This window comes from Solanum dulcamara, chromosome 2 (genome assembly GCF_947179165.1).
Source record: "Solanum dulcamara chromosome 2, daSolDulc1.2, whole genome shotgun sequence".
Classification (NCBI taxonomy): Eukaryota; Viridiplantae; Streptophyta; class Magnoliopsida; order Solanales; family Solanaceae; genus Solanum; species Solanum dulcamara.
Window position 1 is genome coordinate 11,098,311 of NC_077238.1, and position 24,555 is coordinate 11,122,865.

At 36.7% G+C, this 24,555-nt stretch overlaps 1 protein-coding gene across 1 annotated transcript; it reads right to left on the reverse strand.

Annotated features, from left to right (window-relative positions):
- Nucleotides 1-44: 44 nt before the first annotated feature.
- Nucleotides 45-21,842, reverse strand: LOC129880316 (AP-1 complex subunit gamma-2-like). The gene is made up of 18 exons (XM_055954291.1): nucleotides 21,525-21,842; nucleotides 16,622-16,924; nucleotides 16,212-16,353; nucleotides 14,687-14,860; nucleotides 12,724-12,903; nucleotides 11,587-11,741; nucleotides 10,886-10,976; nucleotides 10,431-10,594; nucleotides 10,097-10,151; nucleotides 9,509-9,631; nucleotides 9,326-9,421; nucleotides 4,448-4,575; nucleotides 3,923-4,027; nucleotides 3,572-3,831; nucleotides 1,827-2,075; nucleotides 1,568-1,749; nucleotides 955-1,059; nucleotides 45-681 (listed from the first exon to the last, which is right to left on the reverse strand). The coding sequence occupies exons 1-18, from the start codon at nucleotides 21,554-21,556 to the stop codon at nucleotides 586-588; spliced, it is 2,640 nt and encodes an 879-aa protein (XP_055810266.1). The 5' UTR covers nucleotides 21,557-21,842; the 3' UTR covers nucleotides 45-585.
- Nucleotides 21,843-24,555: the final 2,713 nt, after the last annotated feature.

The window sequence follows — 24,555 nt, forward strand, 5'->3', positions numbered from 1 at the left end:
GGACTTAAGGAAAACCAAGAATGTAAAGAAGAAGAGCATAAAAGTATAAAAAAGTGAGAAGGCACACACCAAAATCAAAATGTATCCCAAATACATGTGGAACAATAGGTCTTTGATGGTGGATAAAATTAAAAACAGCACATTTTATATTACTTGAAAAAGAAATGTCTAAAATATAACCAGGGTCCCAACTCAACCTATATTACATTTCTTGAAATTGATTACTCCAAAATCTAGAACAAATGAGACTTACATATATCAAAACTTTTAACGAGGCGTCCAGCAAGGTCTCCTGTATGTGCCTCAAAGCCAAAATTTGACTTCCACAATGGCATACTTAGGTAGTATCAGATCATAATGTACACTGGCTATCTTTTTTGAAGGTAGAAAGAGGCAAGCAAGTTGAGGCATCCAAGCAATTCCCCAAGTAAAGCCACTTGAAAACCAACCAGCACATGCTACATCTCCCAGAACAATTTAGCAAATTGATTGCACTAGGAAGTACAAACAACGAGTTGAAGCTTCCTCACAGTGAATAACAGATAAAAGCTCTCACAAATCAAACTCTTTTAGGTTCATTCGACTTCACAAATCACGAGGAAAATTGTTGACTTGGCCTTCCTCCAATACATCCTTATTATTCACCTTATAAGCTATCCGTATGCGCATGACAAGGGATTTCTGGGGAATGAGGAAAAAAATTAGATAGCTGTCACTATAAACCAAAAATGCAGAGGTGACAAGGTTCAAGGGACATAAATACTTAGGTTGTCTATAAACTTGCACTCAGTAAGTATTACAATGCTCGAAAATTTGTGGATGATGGATGTGCACACATATTGCAATAATAAAAGAGGAAATGAAAAAGTACTTATTTTTATAGTCAGGTTCACAAAAGAGTGATCATGCAAAGTGCTAGAAGATGCTCAGTCATCAAATGGATAATTCACCTACCTTGCCATGTTGGCTGTTTATGAGTTTCAACTTTTGTGTGATTGATCCATTACTATTTGCAGGTAGCATATTACCACTTGCTGGATCCAAGTGCAATTGAAGAAACTGCACCAGAATGACGAAATAAGCATAGTTGAGAGCTGATGAACATGGTACATGACTTAAAATTAGATTGGTTAAAGTTATCCCAGAAAACAATTACAAACGACAGTTGCAGTCATTGAAGAAATAGGTAAGCAAAAACGAAAAAACTACTCTGAAAAAATTCTCTTAAAGAACCCCAAAGAAGTGATTGTAATTTCCTAGAAAAGCACCTAACCTATCTACTAAAACCTCCAGCCTCAGAAGTCTCCACCATGAAGATATCACTAAAGAAGATTGATCTGTCTTCACCTGGGTTTAGATGATTTCATGATTTTTATGCTTGGATGCAATTACTAATTTCTGAAAGATGGAAGAAAACTGACAGATCAAAAATGTTTTTTACCATAAAAATTGATTTAGGATCATCACAGACAAGGGTTAGTTATTGATCAGTTCATATCATAAAACCAATCATTATATGCCAACTCTTCTTCCCAAGTGAAAAATAAAAACAAAAAAGTACAATTACCTTTGGAACTGCAGCTTGGAAAATAAAGTTTGTGAGAACTTCTCCTGACTTGTTTGTAAAACTAGCTTCAATAAGTGTTGTCTGTGGGTTTTCAGGCTGCTTTGAAAAGTTGAATGTTAATTTTAACGAGCTGCTCTCAAATGCAACTATTGATGGATATGCGGGACCATTGCCTTCTGTAACTGAAAAAAGAAAAATGTGTCAACTTTGAAGAAGCATTAGACTGTAACCAAGGTTAAAGCACAGAAAGAGACTGCACCAGCAATTGGTGAGCTGGAAGGGAACCCATTCAGTAAATCCAACATAGGAGAACTTCCAGCTGTAGTAGACACTTGAACTGAAGGAGCAGAAGGTGAGGACAATCTATCTAATAGATCCCCCGGACTTTTAGCGTCAACATTGGAGGGTGACATCTGAGTTGTAGATGGGCTGCTACTAGCAGGTGGTGTTCCAATTGACAGAAGATCCAGTAAAACATTGGTGCCACTCATTTGGGCCGGATTTGTACCTGAAATTCAAGGAGCAGAATGAGAATAACTGCAAGCTCATGTTTCACCTTTCCCCTCTCCCCCTTTCTTTTCTTTTTTACTGGTGATGGCCTTGGTAAAACAAGTTGGTGGGGTTGCCTAACTCAATCTAGTTTTACAGTAGAATAAAAAGCTTAAAGTTTAAATAGAACTTCAATATTCCCCCAACTTTAATCAAAGATATCATGCAGGAAGCAGAGTTTTAGAGACAATACAGTTCTGAAACACAAATCACTCCATATCTTGGAATGTTCAATTAAGGGATTTAACTTATTGTGCTCCTATATTCCACAATTTACTTGCAAAACTTTTTCTCACACAAGTTTGACTTGAACAGTATAATTCAGGGATCTAAATTATTGTGCTTCCGTTCTACAATTTACTAACAAAACTTTTCCACACACAATTGGACTTAATGAACAGTCTCAATTAAAAAAAAAGAATAATTGGACTTAATAACGGTAATTCAAAGTGCTTGTTATCTTTTTGTTGCATCAAATGTTGATATCTTTGCGCTAACGATATTACATGAAAATCGCTTGTATATGAAGGACCATATTCATTATCTAGCTCCCAACAAAAACACTTTTCTAGTTCCCACAAACTCAACCAATCAATTCATAAGAAATGGAGGCTTGTTTTGTGTGATAAGAATATGTCACCAAGACTTAAAGGTAAAGTTTTATAGAGTGGTTGTTAGACCAACTATGTTGATGGAGCAGAGTGTTGGCCGGTCAAGAACTCGCACATCCAAAAGATGAAAGTAGTGGAAATAAGGATGTTGAGATGGATGTGTGGTCATACTAGGAGAGATATGATTAGGAACAATGACATTCGGAACAAGGTGGGAGTGACCTCCGTGGTGGACAATATGAGGGAAGCAATGCTGAGATGGTTCGGACATGTGATTGATGAGGTGTGAGCAGTTGGCTATGGTGGGTCTGAGGATAGGTAGAGATAGGCCGAAAAGTATTGAAAAAAGGTGATTAGACAGGACATGACACACCTGCAGCTTACTGGGGACATGCCCCTGGATAGGAGAATATGAACAGCTCGGTGCACTAAGCACCCGTTATGCGGGGTCCAGGGAAGGGCCGGACTACCAAGGTATATTATACGCAGTTTTACGCTGCATTTCTGCAAGCAGTTGTTTCCCCAGCTAGAACCCATAACCTCCTGGTCATATGACAACCATAGATATGAGATAGGAAGGTATGGAGGACGAGAATTAGGGTAGAAGGTTAGTAGGTAGTCATGTTGATTCAAGTGACTCCAAAAAGGAGGAAAGAGTACAAGAAAGATAAACCATAGGTATTAGATTTAATTAGAGGTGGTTCTTGTTTGTACTAAGAATGGTCAAAGGATGCATATTGAACATTTAAATATGGTACAGGAGAAGATATGAATATGAACAAAATCAGAATAATAAATGCAAACATAAGGAAGAACTCAAGCAATGGAACATAGCAACACTAACCTGATTGTGAAGACACTGGCACCAGATCAACACCAAGAAGATCCTGAAGAAAGTCTCCACCAGAAGAGCTAGGTGCAGGAACATCATCTGAACTAAGATCAAGTAAGTCAACAAGAGGGGCTGCACTGGGCTTGGCAATTCCATTTGGAAGATTAACTGATACTCCTTGAGATGTTGACACAGCTGCTGGCACAGAACCAGCCTTCCTTCCGCTGTGGGTTGCTTCATCAAGAACTGGCATTCTTTCTACAAGTGAAGACCTAAAAACATACATACATAATCAGAAACTACTATGAGTGAGCTACAACAAAAGTAGGCATCGAACAACCTTCAATCTGAAATCAAACAAACCTGATATTCTGATGCCTCACAATTATTGTGTTAAATTCAATAGCTCTCTGCTGCAGTTCAAGCACAAAGCTCCCTTTGTACTGAACAATGATGTCATTTATCCTCCTACACCAAATTGGATATTCACACATTACTCATTATCCTGAAGAACTCATTGAGCAGTTGTTTACTCTTTGAGAGGCTATTAGTGAGTTAATTTTAAAAGAAAGAAGATTTAAGCAGGGAAAAATGGAAAATACCATGAGTGGGACACATGGGACAGTGGGAGAACAAATAGTGGGCTGTGCATAGATTTTATTTATTTATAGAGGTATGCCAAACTTGGTGGCATGTACCATAATGGAAAGAGACTTCCATAAAATGCAACATGACAGAAAATAACTTAGAGACGACGGGCAAAATAGATATTAAATTAAACAATGTGGGGTTAATTTGGCAGTAGTTTGTCAGCTGTGTTTAAGTAACTGTAAGTGCATGGGACAAAAAGCCAAGCATCTCCTAAACAGAATGAAAAAGAGCACATACTGTGAACAAGATGGAAAGCGACTTGACAGCTTTAGCAAAGCAATCAAACACATTGCCCGAGTAGTGAGATCAAATGAATGGCTCTTAAAGGAAGTCTCCACAACATCCACAGCATCAGATTCTGTTACCTGCTCCAAAGAACTATATCAGAGAACCTAGAAGTAGACAGTTCCAATGCAGAAATGATTTAAAATGATGACGTGCATGCGTCAATATCCAATAATCTTCACGGTTTTTTAAAAATTAAACACAGTGAAAAGGAGCAAATTGGATAGTGAGGACTCAGGCAGCTGACCCCAACTAACATGAGAAAGAGGCACAGCTATTGTAGTATTAATTCAAGGTTCAAGTCAAACTATAAACTATTACGACTTGTTTATCAGCATCTATCATTTCATTTTCGAAATCACATCTGTACTTCATTGAGTGCATTTGAATCTGCATATAACAAAAATTGTTCTTCATAGTACATCATCCTCAACTTCATGTCAACATGCACAGAGTGTGGAGTAGAGACGGATCTAGGATTTGATGACTACGGGTACCACCACTACTAAAAAGCTGAGTTCTTCCGAGAGACAATTTATGGACGCCGTCAGTATACTATTTAGTTGAGACAAACTAAAGGACAACATCGAAAACTCAATGAAATTATTTTTAAATTTTTTCTTAATGAAACTGACAGAACCGACGAAAGTCTGTCGGTTAATGAAATTATCATTTTTTTCTAATAATTTCTTCTTTTTAATTAATAAACGATAGAGGGGGACTCCATCGGTTTTTTGTTCTGAGATAATGATTTTTGATAAATAACTATTTGTCGGTCCTGACCCTCGGGAAAGGTGTGTTCTTAGTAGTGCACTGTCTTTAATGCAAACTTACCACTAGTTAATAAGATTGAATTAAGGTCTACGTTCAGTCGGCTCGATCCATTTTGAATTAATTCGGTTCAATTTGAATTAATTTAGTTTGGTTTAAAACTTTTGGTGCATAAATAAAAACATGATCACCAAAGCGAATAAGTTTTGTCCAATTCGACTATTTTTCTCAATTCAAATTCTATTGAATTATGAGAGTAAAATATAAATAAAATTTCAAACAAGCAAATACATCCCTTCAATGTACATATCGCTAGATTAATATTATGTCTCTTGATATCACCACTCTAAATAATTTTGGAAATTAAGAAAAGAGTAACATTAGAGGGATAAATAGAAAAATGATTAAAGTCATATTTAAATAAGAATTTCAAAATTCAGAAAAAGAAAATGAAGAAATACATAATTTAAATAAAATAATAAGATACAGTTCAGAAAGACAAAAGAAAATGAAAAAAAATTAAGAAAAAGAGTTGAAAAAAACAGGGGAAAGGTAACACTAAAGAAAGGCCACAAAGATAATAAACCCAAAAAAAGGCTTTGGAGTGTCGATCCTAGAATCAATCGCTTCAAACTTGACACCTTAGCCATGACACCCACCATCAATTTTTGACTTCGGTGCCACTTTTTATTTCTGTTAATATTTATGTATAAAATATCAGCACGTGTATTAAATTATACCAGAACGTCCGGTTGTCATGCCACCCAGTGTTGTCAAAGGCGCGCTTAAGCCCTGAAGCAAGGCTCAAAACGTGTTTAGCGCTTCGCCTCGCTTTATGTGCGCTTCAGTGTGGTCATCAAGGTTCTAAGGCAAACTTTTCCTTGCCAATGAGCCTCTTTTGAAGAAGTGACACTAAACAATTGATATTTCACTTTATCATACCTTTGTTTCAATTTCTGGTCATATATTTGTCATTCATATTTATAATTATTGGTCTTGGACTAAACATCTATATTTGTATCTTTTCCTCCCTCTGCGCCTTTTTTCATTAAAGCCCATACTTTATTTGTGCTTTGCGCTTAGAGCTTTTTTGCGCTTTTCGCCTTTGATAACACTGATGCCACCCCCAACCCACTATATAGATCCGCCCCTGGTGTGGAGTTTCCCAAGGTTTATGATTGCATTAGTAGAACCACATTACATTGAAATATTATTAGACTTTATGTGCTATAGTTCATACAAAGAATTAAAAATGCTAAAATTTTGTGGAATTTGTAAAATCCAGAAGAAACAACTTAAACAATGTTGTTTTTGTCTGAGAGGGGGTTGACGCAGGGAGATCCTATATCACTTTTTTTGTTTATCTTAGCTATGGAGGGGCTCAACCACATGATCAGGAGGGTAAGTGCAAATGGTTGGTTAAAGGGTCTCCAAGCTCAGGTGCAGCGACGTAGAGAAGATGAAAGGGGAGTCAGACATCTGCTTTATGCAGATGACTCACTTATATTTTGTGAAGCTGAAGTATCACAGATCAGACATATAAGGGCTATCCTCACTATTTTAGATGGCATTTCTGGTCTTCATGTTAATTGCCAAAAGAGTTGTCTTTACCCAGTGAACAAAGTTGATAATATGGAGATATTAGCAAGTAATCTTGGGTGCCAGGTAGCTGCCTTACCCACAAAGTACCTAGGGATTCCCCTAGGTGAAAAGAACAAAAAGATGGAGGTCTGGGGAGAAGTGCTAGAGAGATGTGACAGGAGATTGGCAAGATGGACGAGTCAATATTTGTCCTTAAGAGTGAGATTAACACTAGTCAAATCTGTGTTGGATTCCCTTCCTTCATATATGATGAGCCTATTTCCTATACCAAAGAGTATTGAGAAGGGAATAAATTTGCTCAGAAGAACTTTTTTGTGGAATGGAAACAAAGAGCAGAAAGATTACAACCTTGTAAAATGGGATGCTGTAACACTTCACAAGAAGCAGGGGGGATTAGGTATTAAGAACCTCATTCTCCAAAACTCGTCTTCTGCAAAAATGGTTATGGAGGTTCTGTGCTGAGGATATGCCTATGCAAAAGAATCATCATTGAGAAATATGGACTTCAAAGCCCCTGGATCACTGAAGATGTTCTTGGAAATTTTGGTAGTAGTGTTTGGAAGACTATTCGGAGACTGTGGCCCCAGTTTCAAGAAAATATTCAAGTCAAGGTGGGTAATGGCCTGAAGATTGAGTTCTGGAATGAACTTTGGATAGGTGAAAGGAGCTTAAAATCTCTCTTCCTTGATCTGTTCCTCCTCAGTCAACAGACTAGGGCCACTATAGCTCAGATGTGGAGCACACGAGGTTGGAATTTCAACTTTAGAAGGGCCGTAAATGATTGGGAGGATTAAAGAGTTGCAAATTTGCTTATGGTGATAAATGATTTCAATGGAACTACCAATGCACCTGACAGACCAGTGTGGAAACTTCACAGAAAGGGTGCGTTCACTGTGAGGTTATGCTATTGGAGGAGAAATACTGGCCAACTACAGATTAGGAACTGGCCTTGGAAGCTAATCTGGAAAGCCAAAGTCCCCCTGAAAGTTTCTTGTTTTGTGTGGTTAGTTTGCAGAAAAGCTTGTTTGACTCATGAAGAACTACAGAGAAGAGGTAGACAGATTTGCTCAAGATGTTTTATGTGTGACCAGGATGCTGAAATAAATAGCCATCTATTTCTACATTGTAAAACAGCTGCAAATCTGTGGAACATGTTCATGTGTATACTTGGATTGAGTTGGGCTGTTCCCAAAACTACTAAAAGTATGATGGACTGCTGGAAAGAGATTGGAAGAAGAGTGTCACAATGGTGGGAGTTGATTCCTGCAAGCATCTGGTGGACATTGTGGAAGGAAAGAAATGCAAGAGGCTTTGAAGACAAAAGCAACAACATTCAAAAAATCAGAATGAATTGCCTTAGTCTTCTAAATTTTTGGTGTAAACAGGATATGGTGGGGGATATAGAACTTTTTGTTGATTTTATAGGAAAATTGTAAAGCTCCATAGACGAGTTCATATGGCCTTCTGGGTTTTGCCCTACGGGATGTAAGTGCTCACTCTCATCATTGTTTGGATGATAGAATTTTGTGAATATACAGTTACCGGTTCCTCAAAAAAACTTACAACAATGTTTGGTTGAGGGCTTGTCCATTTTTCTTCCTTTTTTTGAGTGAGGGATTTGTAGGAGATGGAAGCTTTGTATATTAATTTATTGTTTCTTTTCATAACTGAGAAATTTATTATTTCCAACTTCAGTGTGGTTCACCAATCATGATTTGAATTTGTGACACGTGCCTAGCACACATCTCATGTTGTACCGCCTTTGCCAATCGAACTAGAAGTCTATGGGAAGAAACTTGTATAATACATGAAATTTTCTTTTACACCAATTACCATAATCAATCCAATCCAATCCAATTGTAAGTTCATTAATAACAACCTCCCAATAAATCCAATTAGGAAAATCTGCACTACCCTACATGGTCCTTGTCAATGGTACATGGAGAATTGTGCTCAAGTGATAGAAAAAGTGAGACACTTCATTTAGAGTATGCTGGAAAATAAATAAGAGGCTATCTGAAAAAGTAATATGATGCATGTAAAGATATGGCACCTAGGCCTAACACAACCCCCAAAGCTAGCTCATGAGGGGAGGATTGCCCAAGTCTATATAAGGAGACCACTAGTCCATTCCCCAACCAATGTGGGACTTATTACCCACTCGAACACGCCCCTTCACGCCTAGGCCCAACTGAAGCGTGGACTGGGAGCCCAAACAGGAATGAACCTGGCTCTGATACCATGTAAAGATATGGCACCTGGGCCTAACTCAACCCCAAAATCTAGCTCATGAGGGGAGGATTACCCAAGTTCATTTAAGGAGACCACCGGTCCATTCCCAAACCAATGTGGAACTTTTTACCCACTCTAACAATGCAAAATCATTTAGGGAAAAAATGTGATGCAAAGAAAGATTAAAATTAGTAGAAGAGTAACTGTTCAAAAGCATGAACTCACAGTCAGTGGTTCTTCAATATCAAGCCTTCCAGCATTGTTTACTAACATGTCACCGTATTCTCCAATGCACCAAATCGCAACTCGAACCAGAGTTTCCTAACAAGAAAAAATAACCAAATTGTACAAACAATCAGGAACAAAAGGGCTAAAGGAACTAAGAGATCTAGGCAATTCTTGAAGTACCTGTTCCCCTGCTGCTTGCACTGCTCTGTATAGAGAACGTACTGCATAACCATGGAGGTTGGAAGCATTTGTAATCACCACAATCAGAGAATGCCACACCTCATCCTTCACATCATTTCCAGCCTATTGCAACAGTACACAGATCAGTACTCTTTAAGAAAGAACAAAAGGAAGAATATACCCATAACAACTTGAGTTTTTAGATGAGGCGGTCCACACTATTCAACGTGGTATTCAAGTAAGCATGGGTCTAAGTTTGAATCTAGCTTACTGCCACCCATGCAAAAGGTTTTCCCAGGTGCTTAAACTAAGAACAAGATTAGTCCCCTCGGGTAAGTAGGTGACTTACAACCCTAAAAGATAACTTACGTTCATTAATTAACAGAAAGACCGTATGGCCTACAAACAGTCTCAAATTCAAACAGAAAGATCATAAAAAGAAGGTTAGCCTGGTGCACTAAGCTCCCGCTATGCATGGGGTTCGGGGAAGGACGGGACCACAAAGATCTACTGTACGCAGTCTTAACCTACATTTCTACAAGAGGCTGTTTCCACATAATACAAAGAAATATATCCGTTTGTACATACCTCTGAGAGAACCTTGAGGATCTGATCAATGTACCAAATTTTCTCAGGTGAGAACCTAGAGCACCACATAAGCAGTTGTAAGTAGGAGATGCATTTGAAGATGTCTTCGAAGAGAATAAACAATGCAGTTGTTTGGGAAAGTTATCTAATCATACAACACATGAACCCCGCTTCTCCTGGGGACACAACCAGAAAAATCAAGAGAAACAAAAATATGAAAAGAACAAATGACGGAACAGAAAACACATATCCTCAATAATATTAAAAAGAAAGCACTCTGTGAATTCTAAGAATCAAAATCATAGTTCTCATAAACATTTTCAGTATTACTTACTTTTCCACAATGGAACAGATCTTCGCAGTGAGATCTCCCCTAAACTCCGGATCACTTGCTTCTAGATATTCTATTAACTCCTTCGTCATAGGCTTCACATTGCTTTCGTTTACTAAGAGATACACAAGTTCAACAGCTCTTTTACGAATTGATGGATCGGAATCCTGAAAATTAAAAAAAAACACAGGTTGCTGCATGTTTGATAAATGGAACACCAGGGAATAGTATGTCCAAATACGCTAGTTTAACCAAAAAAGTCGCATAATCTCACATGTAGAAATGACATTATCAATCTGTGAAGCACATGGGATACATGTTCTAGCTAGTCGGGTGTGATTTAAGATTGAACTGTAGATATATTGGACTCGAGGTACTTTACACATCAAAGGGAAAGAAGAATAAAAATGAAGAAGCAGAAAGACTATGAGGAAGAATAGACTGTAACGGTCAAATACCTTCACACATTCCAAAATTGTTGTCCGATGCCTCTGCACTGCTTGACTATCTACAGCTAAAGCTTTCATTAACATGTTCAGTGCAACATATCTGAAATAATTGGACCTGACTAGGATTAGAAAAGAACCCATGCTAACTAGACAAATAGCAATAAAAAATCATCCAATATATCTGACAGTGCAAAAATCATATAGAGAAAAGGAAAAAAAAAAAACTCCTATTCTATAGCCTCGAAAGAGAAAAGGTGAAAACCTAGAAATAAGCAGGCGACTGTAGTCAGTGTGTGGTGCAGACTCAGGGGCATGCCAAAGATCTGTCACAGGCTAAATTCTGTGGAGATAGGCAGTTAACAGCCGTGCATTTTTTCATTAAAAAAAAAGACACATGTATATCACACCAAACAAGAGTGCTCTAAGACAACGATAGAATTTCTGACCACCAATTAACACAGAACATTATAGTACAAGAATACCCTATACACCACTTAATTGCAAAATACATACAAGATCAATATGAGTTGGACACAGAAGTGCCACACATTGAATGCAGATAGCTTTTCCTGACAACTGAGTTTTGTTTTGGTTAAACAATTTCTCAAGTGCATGACAACACCGCCATCACACCAGGACCCAAAAGACAAAATCATTCAGATAAGATAACCCCAACATATTGCGGGTAGAATATGCAAAAAGAGAATGACCTGATATTGTTATCAGGGTTGGATAAAAATCTTCCCAAAATGTTAATAGCAAGCACCCTCAAACCGCCATTATCTTCGACACTCATGATAGCTGCAACACATTCATAAAGAATAGCATTGCCTGCATTTTTGTTTGATTCAGTTTTTGTTGCCACCTAGAGAAGATTTCAGACTTGTTAGAGAAATATATATATCATCATACAGTATAACCTTCTTAACGGTCGAAATATGACCAGAGAAACTGCTACTTACTCATAAAATACTTTTAAAATGACTATATACTTTGCTGTGGTCGTAAGCAGACAACAAGCACTTGGATGGAAAAAAAGAAAGAAAGGGATTCTCTTGCATAAGATTATAGACCCATTCAGGCACAATTTCATATCTTTGTGAATATTCTCACTTAGTTGCATACCTATCAAAAAGAATTTCTCATTTTTTTGCATGATTTTAATAGAAGCCTTTCCGATAAAACTTCATTACGTGTCCTCAACAAGCAAGAGAGCAATTGATTCAAAATTTGAAGAGTTTCAACTCAAAAAAATTCAATTTTTTTGCAAAAGTTGTTCTTAACCAAACACCAAAAAGAAAAGTTTATCAGTTCTTGCAAAAGCTGAAAAATTTATTTCCAGTGTTTGGTTGGAAAACAGCTTTTGCAAAAAAAATTAAAAGAAAAATTCAAAACAAGTTTTCCAAAATGTTGAAGCAAACGCCAAATGTATTCCAATATTTTGGGGGCAAGAATCTGCAAAAGCCTTTGCCGTAACAAAGTTCCAAAAGAGGAGAAGCTATGCCCAACCTAGAGGAAAATAACTCTGCCATTTGACATTGGTCATGGAGGAATGCGAAAGAAAACAAAAGATTCTAGATTTATGTTACTAAAAAGACAATGCCAAACATGTAATACACAGTACACAAACTAACCGTACTCTTCCTTCTCTATTCATAGAGTAATCTGTTAACAAAATTTCATCTATGCTAAGAAAAATTGCCAGACAAATATTTCTGTAAGGGCAAGATTTGACAGGCACTACCAAAACATTGACAAAGATGACTATCAGGAGACATTCGGGAAACTTAAAGACTTAACAACTCCGTGATATGATACACATTAAGATACAAAGAGGTGCAACAAACCTGAGCGAGAATATCATTCATAGCATCACTGGCATCGGCATCATCTTTCCCCAAAGCACGCAAGAGCCTAAGCAATCTTATTTGGAGGAAAGGATCTGTAATGCCAGAAATGTCATACTCAGGCGCATATGGACTGTTCGCGAGATCCCTCATAAGTTTGACTAAACCATCCGTGCATTTCTAGAACCACACATGAAAAAGAAAAATTATTGCCACATCAAATAGAAGATGAAGTTTTTTTCTTAATACCAAAATAGAAGATAAAGTTTTTGGCGCTTGAAGTTATCAAAATTCAAGTATCTGTACAGCGTGTAGGTGTGCTCACACTAACACTGTTTTGGTTAAAAGGAAGCTGGAAGAAGTATAATGGGGATGTAGCTCTTTGATTACATCCTTTGTCATTCACTTCCAGTTGTTATGGTATGATAGGAAGATAGTTTTGTCCTTTCCAGCCAATCCTTAAAAAGTGGGAAAAGCTGACGCAGAAAGCTTGAATAAACTCCCCCTAACCCCAACTTTAACCTCCTAAGAAACAAAGAATATGTTTCTCACACCTCCTCTTTTACTTCCCATCTTCCATACCTTCTTTCCAATACAATGAAACATAATGTTTTCAAGGCCCGGTTTTGCAGGTTTAGTCATTTCTCATATAGAACATCAGAAAATGTCTAGGTGCACTTCAGAAGGGTGGTAGACATCCTATAACAAGGACTCTTTAGAAGTAGTGGAGGTATAATTTCAACTCTAGTTTTAGTGTTCACATAATATCAAAATTTTTCTTAGGAAGAAGAGTAAAGTTCTCTGGGAAGCAGCAGTTTGAGCTGGCAATACTTCCTCAGGCACCTCCAAAATTATTTAAGATACAAAAGTTAAAAAGGAATGAATGCGATGAAGGAAATGAAGGGAGTACCAAGGACAGATGAGTTCCCGAACAACCACTCTAGTTGCAAATTAGGGAAACAGAAGATAAATGAAGAGAAATTAGAAAGAAAAAGAACATATATTAAAGAGGAACTGGAAAAATAAGACTAATAGAGCAAGTCCTTGGTTGGCAGAAAGAAAAATTTACCAATTTCAAATATTTTACTTTGTAAACAAAAACTACTTTTTTCAAATTTCACAATGAAACATGGCCTAATGCCCACTTGAACAAAAAAAACGCATCATTTTTTCCTTTTGAAATATTTTTGGGCCCAACAAAAGATATGGTCCTCTAACCCACTTTCCATTAGCTTTCCAATTTCCTGACCAAATGAAAGAAATTTTTCTAGAACTTCTTCTTCCATTCTTCTTTTTTTTTTTGAAACTGGCAACTTTAGTCTATATATCCACAGGTGTCTGTAGTTCCCCTTCAAAAGTGTTACAACTTACAGAGAAATACAGCCTTAATCTAAACTGCTACTTATAAACAATCTAGCACATCAAAGATGTCTTCATTCTTCCATTCTCCTTTCCCTTCATTTCTCTCCTTTTCTAGAAAAAGCGTTGGTCATGACACTCACACATCAATTCACCACCTGCATGTACTATTCAATGCCACCCTCTAGATAGAGCTCTTGACCCATGGATGATGAGGCACACGCCTTATCCTGTGGGATGGGTTTCAGGAAACTAGCTATGCTTTTCTGTGGATATCTATGATATCAACTAAATCATATCTATACTCCAGATGGGGGAAGCATAATCAGAGTAAATGACCAGCTATTTTTCTATGCAATCATAGTCCACACTTAGAATTGTAAACCAGTTTCTCAATATTAAGAAATATACTAAATTCTCGATCTGCATCACATCACAAAGTCATAAAAATAAAATGAGAATACAATTCACCTTTTTTATTTTGACTTGTCCAAAAATGGAAAAGGACGGGACTATCAAAGCAAGAAAATCCAGTGACTCAAAAGCATAATTAAGATATTCCTCTAGAAGTATCAACAGATAAAGTTATCAGTGGTTGACTTACCTTTCTGAAATGTTCAAGAGCCTCTGTACTAATTTTACATAGATCTATACAAAGCTGGACACCAGTAATGAGAACTCCATGGTGCTTCTCACTTAACAAGGCAGCTGCAGGGTTTATAAAATTTTCGGCAAGATCGGGGACCTTCTTTATAATTCTTATAGAGCAAAGCGCTGCCTACAGTAGACCAAAGTGGAGTAAATACAATGATAAGCAACCATTTGCAAGTTTAGCACAAAAGAAACATCAGATATCTACCGAGTTAAATACTCATGTCATGAGAAAAACTAAAAAACATTCAGTAGGTGGTTGGGCAATATTGGGCTGAAGTTGAAAACAGAGTATTTGATGTTAAAATTTGAAAAGAGTATTTTGAACAGGTTTCGCTGTTTTTTGTAAGCAACAACATACACAATTAAGTGAATCTTTTCAAAAAGGAGATCCAGAAGAAAAAAAGAAGTAAAAAAAAAAACAGAGCCAACGACAAGAATAAGGCCCCAAGTATAGGGTTCACACGTAAACTTTAAATGAGCTGATCATGGAAAGAAACACATAGATGCACAATGATAGAAGAAGAAATACTAACAGCAAACTCTTTTTTTTTTTTGGGGGGGGGGGGGTGTAAGTCAAAAAATTTCATTGATAAAAAGTTAAACACGGTCTGTAAAAAAAAAGGCACACAGTGTGTGTGACTCAACCTAAGTCAACCAAATTGTCTAGCTATCTATACAATATGGTATTCTCTCCTTACACCAAAAGTACAAACGTTAAGTTAAGGTGTTAACGCAGAAATCAGTAATTTGGAAAAATCTTCTGATCTTTCTTTCCAATGCTAACAGAAGCTGTTTAAAAAGACGTGTTCCATAAGGTTCCATCAAGTAAAAACAACTTTGAGTATTCCGTTTTCCAGAGTTATACTAAATCAGGGAGACAAATTTCCATTCAGTAATTCATGCCAAAATATAAAGAGTCATGGCTAGGATAATCAGCTGCTACCATCTCCCAATTCCTATTATGTAATTTCTGCAAAGGATAATACAAATTTCACCAACTAAGACACAAAGGTTGAAGGACTTAATTGTGAATCCTGATCTGAAAATCTACTAAACGAGCCACCCCTCATCCGAGAACAACGTCCTAACATTGAGTTAGCCCGCTTTCTTTGACACTATATCCTGAAACTCTCAAGTAACTTATAAGAGAATCATACACACATTCCTTCTCCTATATGGAAATATACTATCTCACTTCTCAAAGATGCCATGTTCAACATTGAGCTAATCACCAAGACCAAATTTTCCACATTTACCTACTCATGCTCTAACATATTCTCTTGTCCTTTTAATTAACCCTCCATCTCTACTGATGGACCTCGATTAAATATAGTTCTTCAAATGAATTCTTGTAGAAACAAGTTACTGTTGGCCAAAAATACCATAAGAATTCCAGTTTAAGTAATGGCAAAGAAATTTGATAATATAGACAATATTCAAAAACTCTAGCCATTAGGAAGTGATATGAGACTCACCTTCTTTCGGATATTAGGATCTCTAAACTTTAGCAACCTTTCAACTTCTGGTGCAAGGTCCCGAGCCATTTCTGCAGAACCAATATTCCCTAACGCACAAAGAGCAAGTCCAACAATATATTGATTGGTGTGGTTAAGATCTCTACTCAAAAGTTAAGGTATATGAGTGTAACTGTGAACTTGATCTTTATTCATAGAGCAACAGCAGCTGTTACATTTAAGAATTTTATAAATCAAAGAGCAATAGCCTAATCAACTCAAAGTGCTTTTGGGGCCAAAAAAAAGGAAAAAGGAAAAAAAAAGACCACCTCTAGTAATACCTCTCCATATATCCCTTATAATCTGGTTTGAATGCACATATAAAGAGACTTCTTTTGAAGAGGAAAAAATGAAACACAACAAAAGGATACTGCTTTATAGAATTGGTAACCAACATTAGAACTTCTTGTCTTTCATCAAGAAGCAACATTAGACCAAGATATCCTATTCTTTTCTCTGGAAATCCTGGAGAAGCAATCAGCTTCAAGCATTCCATTTGACCAAAGTGTGTAGGATAACCCAGCATGTGAATGAACATTAGTTTTGCAAGATTACGATGTCTGTAGTCTTGATCATTTTCACTGATTGCAGCTCTGATAGCAGCACACTCTTTTCTTACTACAGCACGCTCCTCGGCCGCAGTTTTGCTAGCACGGATAGCCCGAATCATGTCCCTGTATTCGACCAATAAGTGCATATTAATTTCTATAATAAGCTCTTATTATCTCATTATCAGTTAACCTAAATGAAATTTCTGACAGGGAAACTTGGGAACCACCCACATTTCTTTTTGTGATAGTGAGTTTAAAAGGGAGCAGAAATTCAGATGGGATTGTCCTTGACAAACAACAACAACAACAGACCCAGTGAAATTCCACAAGTGGGGTCTGGGAAGGTAGAGTATTCACAGATCTTACCACTACCTCTAGAAGTATAGAGACTACTTCCGGCAGACCCTCGGCTCGAGTACAACAAATCAAAGTAAGTATGAAAAAAAAATGATGGTGAAGAAAAAATAGCAATTCATACGGAAACAGTAACAACAACAAAATAGTGCAATAACTGAAATACCATAAAGACAGCTGGTGGTAGAAAGAAAAAGCAAGACACTACAAAAATAAAGCTAATACTACAACAGACACCACTAAGCCTAAACCCGTTGAGAAGAAAGAGAACACTCCACTACGTACTAACCTTCTACCTTAATCCACGACCTCCACACACTTCTATCTAAGGTCATGTCCTCCATAAATTGAAGTTACGCCATGTCCGGTCAAATAATCTCTCCCTGGTACTTTTTTGGCCTACCTGTACCTCTCCTCGTACCCACTATATCCAACCCCTCGCACCTCTTCACTGGAGCATCTGCACATGCCCAAACCATCTTGTATAGTCTCAAATGGGATTATCAGAAACAAAAAAATATCAAACTCCTCTACGCAAACAAATAGAGTAATCGAGGCAGTTCCCACCTCCCATCTTGTGAATGCTCTCTTTTTGAAGAAATTCGGAAGTTTTATTCTGATGTACCTCCTCGCCCATCCACAAAGTTTTATCGTATGCAACATAAAGTACTTAAAAACAAACAGATCTTCTGTTCTGGTAAAGATAAATTGAAAAGTAGTATGTTCCTTCTGAGGTATAAAGGTGTCACAAGGGTCACTCCTCAGTTGAGACTATACATGAACATAGCTCTACAAGTAATGAATAAACACTTAATTTGGGATAATTTATCTCCCAAAAAATAGCCATTCGGCGTTGTGGAAGACTGTAGCACTAGCAAACATGGTTATGGTTTAGAGATGGAGCGTCAAAGGTGGCAGCTAGAAGAAGACGCACTACTACGTCCCTACATGAAGCAATATGGACCCAAAAAATGGAATCTCATTTCTAAACGCATGGAAAAAATTCTTGACATGGACCCAAAATCTTGCCTTGAAAGATGGAAAAACTACTTAAAACCTACGATCATGAAGGTATCTTTAATCCCAAAAGAACAAAATCTTGTCACTCCCTTTGAGCAAAGTAAGACAACATACCCAATGAAATCCCACAAGTGGGGTCTGGGAAGGGTGGAATGTACGCAAACCTTACGAGCTAAAGAGGTTGTTTTTGAAAGAGCCTCGGCCCAGCTACAGCACTTCCAGATACAAAGAAGAAAATATAGCGAGTTATATGAAAACAGTGCAAAGTCTACCAGAAGGAAGCAACAACAACAACAAAAGAGTGCAATAATCGAAACACAATACACAATATACTAGAATAGAGTATTGAAAACAATAATAAATAATGATGGATATCAAAAACCAGAACTACATTAATGCAGCTAGTACAATGGAAAACATCAATCCCTCTAAGCACAACAACACCACACTACCTACTAACCTTTTACCCTCATACTTGTCCTCCACACCCTCCTATCTAAGGTCATGTTCTTTGTAATCTGAAGCTGAGTCATATCATGGTGTATCCCTCTCCCCAATGATTTTTTGATCTACCTCTGCCTCTCCCCGCACCCTCTATAACCAACCTCTCGCTCCTCTTCTCTAGTGCATCCACGCATCTCCTCTTCACATGACCAAACCATCTCAATCTCGCTTTTCTCATTTTGTCTACCACGGAGGCTACTCCCACCTTATTCCGAATATCATTATTTATAATCTTATCACTTCTAGTATGACTACACATCCACCTCAGCATCCTTATCTCTGCAACATGCATATGTCGGTCTAACACCACTTTATAGAAATTACCTTTGAGTGCCGGTGGTACTTTGTACTTACCTTTGAGTTTCGGTGGTACCTTCTTATCGCACAAGACTCTAGAGGCAAGCCTCCACTTCATCCACACCATACCAATACGATGTGTGATATCCTCGTCAATGTCTCCATTCCCTTGGATTATAGACCCAACGTACTTGAATATGTCTCTCTTAGGGATATTTTGACGCCTTCCTCATGCATCGCCTCACTGAATTTACACTCTGCATACTCTGTCTTGGCCCTACCCAACCTGAACCCTTTAGTCTCCAAAGTTTGTCTCCACACCTCTAGCTTAGCATTAACACCATTGTGTGTCTCATCAATCAGTACTATGTCATCCGCAAATAACATACACCAAGGCACCTCATCTGGAACGTCTCGTGTCAATTCATAGTGAAGTCTCTGGCCATACTGCTAACGATTAGGCAAGTGGTGGGAAGTTTTCAAAGAGAAACATCTTAAGCATCTTCAGAAATCCCAGCAAAATCGAGAATACGTTGACACCTTCTGTTCTGCCATCTCTGGTGGTGGGGGCAAGGAGGAATCGGAAGTACGAGCACATATTGGAGACCTTTGTAGAAAAGTACATGCAGCCAAAAATCTTTTCTTTTGGATCCCCCTTGCCTTTGCCAGCCATCAGTGTCATGCCAAATCTTGAATTGCCACCAGCTCTATCTTTAATCCAATGGCTATGAATGACCGGATGAGTTCCACCACTATTTTGCTACCTTCGACCGTTCTCCCCTGGTGGAAACATATTTAACTTTATCATCTTCTAATCTATCCCCTTTTGTTGGTCTCACACTTATACCATCTGAACCGCTGTTGCATATACATGAGCTGGCTCACCCCAATTTGGATTTGACAGGATACTTCTATCTGGTTCAGCATCTGGGTACCTTAATCAGTACTGAAAAGAGCTGGAAGAAGGAAGCCAGAACTAGGTACAGCACAACAAGGAGGCTTATCCGGCTGGAGCAACAACTAGTGTTAAAGAAGACTAGAAAAAGGAGGGAGAAAATGGAGGAAATGGAAGCAAAATCTGAGGTATTTACATGAAGAGGAAACAGCTTTTTTTTGGAAGGATGAAGGGAATACAGACATCAAATCAATGAATTAGAGAGAGATGCAGAGTTAAATGAAAGCTAGGAGTAGTAAGCAATTGAAGCTGGCTAAACTTATAGAACAAACAACAAGCTGCATTTCAGAGTCATGGCGGTGGGGTCGGAAATATTGTATCCAAAGATAAGCATTAGAATAGGTCAGCTTTTAGTAACTACTGCTAGTATTGTTGTTAGTATGCTGTGTTATGGCATTCACGTTTTGTAAATCCAGTTTGTATCTAACACAAAATTTGCTTCTATAGAAATCAGTTATTTTGGCTTCACTGTTGTTTTTTTGACGACTAATGACGAACTTGTTTTATGACAAAACAGCACTAAGATAGAGCAGAATCCATTGTAGTTTGCAAGAAGTTGAATAAAATCAACAAGTTTTACATGTCACAACAAAGCTGATTTTTTCTTATCAGCGCAACAAAACTAGCTTTAATTTTAAATCCTTCATAACCAAGATATTTCCCCAACATAGCCCTTAACTGAGAGACACCACCAAAACCAGAAATATCTTACAACAGACTATCTGTAATGCAAGTAAGTACTGAAATTCAAGAAAAACTCACACAAACCGCAACTACCCTCAATCCAAACTAGTGCAGATAAGCTATTCTAAGTTATCTGAATTTAGTGGTTCTCTATGTTTTCTACTGAGACACAAATATGTAAACAACCTGCTGGCTAAAATCAAATCTCATGTGATTCTACCAACAAAGCTGAGCCTTAATCTCAATTAAGAAAATAGTAACAACAACCAGGGGCGGAGCCATGTAGCGCCGAGAGGGTTCATTCGAACCCCCTTCGACAAAAAATTACACTTTTTATGCATGGTTAAAAGTATTTTTACGTATATATTGTACATGTTGAACCTCCTTTGGCCTCTTCGTATGTTTACTTCTTCATATTTTGAACCCCGAAAATTCTGGTTCCGCCACTAAGTCAACAACTACTACTACTACTTGTAAGCCTCAAACCCTTATTGAGGTGAGCTGAATGAATCTTCAATCCACCCATCCATTCCAAAATAGCAACAACTAAGTTGAACTTTCAAACTTAATTCCATAACAAAAGCAAAGCAATCAATCTTTAATGAGGTTTTAATTTTAAGCTTAAATCCAAGTAAACCATCACCCAAAAATATCTTTAGCTAACTGAGAGACCATCAAACCCAAAAAATATTTATTAACCATTATTAACAACAACTAAACCCAAATCCCACACTAGCTGAAATTTGACTATATGAATCCTCAATATCCGTTTCCCTCCATTGGAACCCGTTTCATTCCAATACTTTTAACGGCAAATTTTGAAAAAATTCAGTAAATCAAAAATGATAAACAGAGAATTCAGCAAAATATCAATGACCCAGATTGATCCAATCAATTGGGGGTACTAACCTAAGACGTGTACCGGACGAAAAGGGATTCATGATTGGTTCTGCTCTGAAACTGCGAGAAAGCTCTATCAGATCCAGCTGAACAGATTCTTCAAGTGTTTCCTCTCCAACTTGATCAACCCCACAAGCATAAAAAAAGTACTATTTAGGCTCCCATTAAAGCTTGAAAAAATTGTTTATATGACATGAAAGGAAGAATTTGGATTGGAGAAATGGGGAGAAATGAAAATTGAAGGATCTGAGAAGGAATCAGTGGGGTTCTTGGGAGAGGTTTGGATCTAGAAATGGAATGGAAAAAAAAAAAAGAAGAAGAAGAGAGAGAGAATGTAACAGAGTGGAAAATATATACATGTGCAAATTAATTTAGTAGTATAACATTATGTTTTTCTTTTAAGAAATGAACATTTTTTAAAAATAAAAAATAAAAATTGAAGCGCAAAAAAATTAGATATAATAATATACTAATAAATTTGTGCATAATTTATATATGAATTAATTTTGTGAATTTCTAAATTACAAATCGTATTAATTTTATATATAAGTAACATTCTTCCTAATTAGCTGTTAAATATTGTACAATTTATGCAAAAATTAATTTATATATAGTTATCTCTTTGCTAGCTATTAAGAAACTTCTTACTGCACTCGTGTTTTCAAACTACTCATAAATACTGGAGCATATGATAAGGGACGAGAAGAATTGGGTTATAAAATTGTTCCTGTTCCTCGAGTGTAGGTGTGCGATACGAGTTCGAATCTAGGCTTAAAAATGCATAGAATTTGTAGGTGGTTGATTTTGAATTGAAAATCTAACGTATGCAAAATAATGTCTGGAGTATTAGTTCACAAAGCAAGCTTCATTTAGTTATTCATATCATTTATATTTATACGTTAGGATATCTGTTTTATGAATGTTTAATAATAAAAAAATCACGAGATGATATTGTGTGGCATCACTTTCACTAACGTGCATCTATCTTAATGATCAAATTTCGAATTTGCCACTATATCTAATCAAATCATTTGTGCTCATACAGTCATACTAATAAATTCATTTTCCAAGGATCCAAAAATTTAGTACTCCATAGCTCTATTCATTATAATACTAAATCCAATATAAAATTACAAAACACAATGACAGGATGGCCTCGATGCTTGTTACATTTAGAAAATAATACATTTTAAGAAGTACATTATTAGAGGAATTGATATTGTTAATTGTTATGGGCTTGTGGCTTGCCTTAAAAAGGATCAAAATCAAACTGAAAAATCATACATAGCCAAACTGATTAATCCAAACGAAACTTGAAAAATTCAATTCAAGTTTATTTCTTTAATTCGAAAATTAAATATCCAAATCAAAATTTTCATATCCAATATGAACAATGTAAACACCCATTCCTACATATGATATGTGTTTGCAAATAAATTTTTAATATTTAATTATTATTAAGACTAAATACATTGATAACTTTTAAAAATTGTCAATAAATTTTAAGGATAATTTCATAAATTTTCCTCCAAATTTTGCTCCATCACATTTTCTTCTTTGATTTATGGTATCACACTTATTTTTCTGATTTTCTTGTAACAATTTCTTAAATTTATTATTAATAAAAATAAATATAACTGACAAATTTATACTTTCTTAATATTACTTTCTTCTAATTTAGTAAAAACTATCACAATATCTTAATAAATTCAACCAATTCTTTTTTCTCTAATTCTTCTAAAATCATAATTTTCACTAACACATTCCAAGATAAAGATCAATACTATCAAATGATTATGACACAAAAAGGGGGAAATAACACTTACGCCTCCAAAAGAAAAGTATTTACCCTAAGTGTTCAATTATTTTCATACTCCTTTTTCTTTTAAAATGGCATAAATTTATTTTAAAATTCGCGCGCTGACGTTATACTGGCATCTATGCCCATCCTACATGATACCGATAGGATATCAATATATTAACGGAGTGTCACAAAGGATTAAGCTCGGCCTTATATGATACCGAGCCTAACCCATCGTGGCCCCTTAAAGTTGGCACCAACTTTCACTTAGACACCTAAACCAAGAGATGTTCATTTTAGACACCTAATGTAAGGGTCTGATGTGTCATTTTGACACTTTTTAAATAATCTGAAGTTGGAGTCTAGAGCGTGTATTACACTTTCCTCCACATAGATTAGTTAACCAATTATATCCTGTCAATACTACCAACTTTACACGTCATATAACTTTAAGATTAAATGGTCAAAAGTTGATCTTCAACACTGACTCTCCATTGTCTCTTCAGTTCAAAGGCGAAACCCTCTTCAATTTCACCGATCAAAACCTAGGTAAGTGTATGAAAGTTCAATCTTTCTTGATTTTCATTCAATTCTTAGTTAGTACTAACTGTTATGTTAGTTTATGTTGCCAATTTCCAGGTTTAAAGGTTGAAATCAAGTGTTGGAGATTGCATTTTTTTGGGGAGTTTTGACATTTCTATCAACTACTTCTTGTGTTTGCATGCTTCATCCTTGAAGAAGAAGGTGTATGTTCTGGTTGTGTCCACTCTCTATTAGCATTTTGTAACTAGGTTTTTTTTAGAAATTACACTGATAAAGTAAGAGGCTTTGGGTATTTCCTTTTTGAGATATGGACGACTATATATTGACATGTTTTCATCATGGGGGTCATGTTATCGCAGACCCTAACCCTACTTACAGAGGAGAAGTAGATGTATTTGCCGTTGCCATTGATAAAGATCATTTTAGCCTTGTCGAGTTTCTTTCATACACTGAAGACCTTGGGTACACAAATGTGAAGGGTTTTTACTGTCAAAATGAAATTAACAATGAATTTGTCCAAGTTACTTCTGATATTCAGTTGTTAGACTATGTGAAAGACTTAATAGATGGTGATGACTTTCATGTTTATGTGGTCCATGAAATTGATGAGTTAGAGGAATTGCCAACTCCAGCTGGTCTTTTACCATGGCCAGACTCTGTTGATGTTAGAAATGTGGAGATTGAGGTTGTTTCAGA

Excerpts from the sequence above, each read along its gene's own strand:
- LOC129880316 (XM_055954291.1), bottom strand. The coding sequence starts at position 21,556 with ATGAATCCCTTTTCGTCCGGTACACGTCTTAG. Across the intron at positions 10,152-10,430 it reads ATCTGTTCCATTGTGGAAAA|GTTCTCACCTGAGAAAATTT; the intron begins GTAAGTAATACT and ends GTGGTGCTCTAG. Across the intron at positions 4,028-4,447 it reads CGCTTTCCATCTTGTTCACA|GAGGATAAATGACATCATTG; the intron begins GTATGTGCTCTT and ends AATTTGGTGTAG.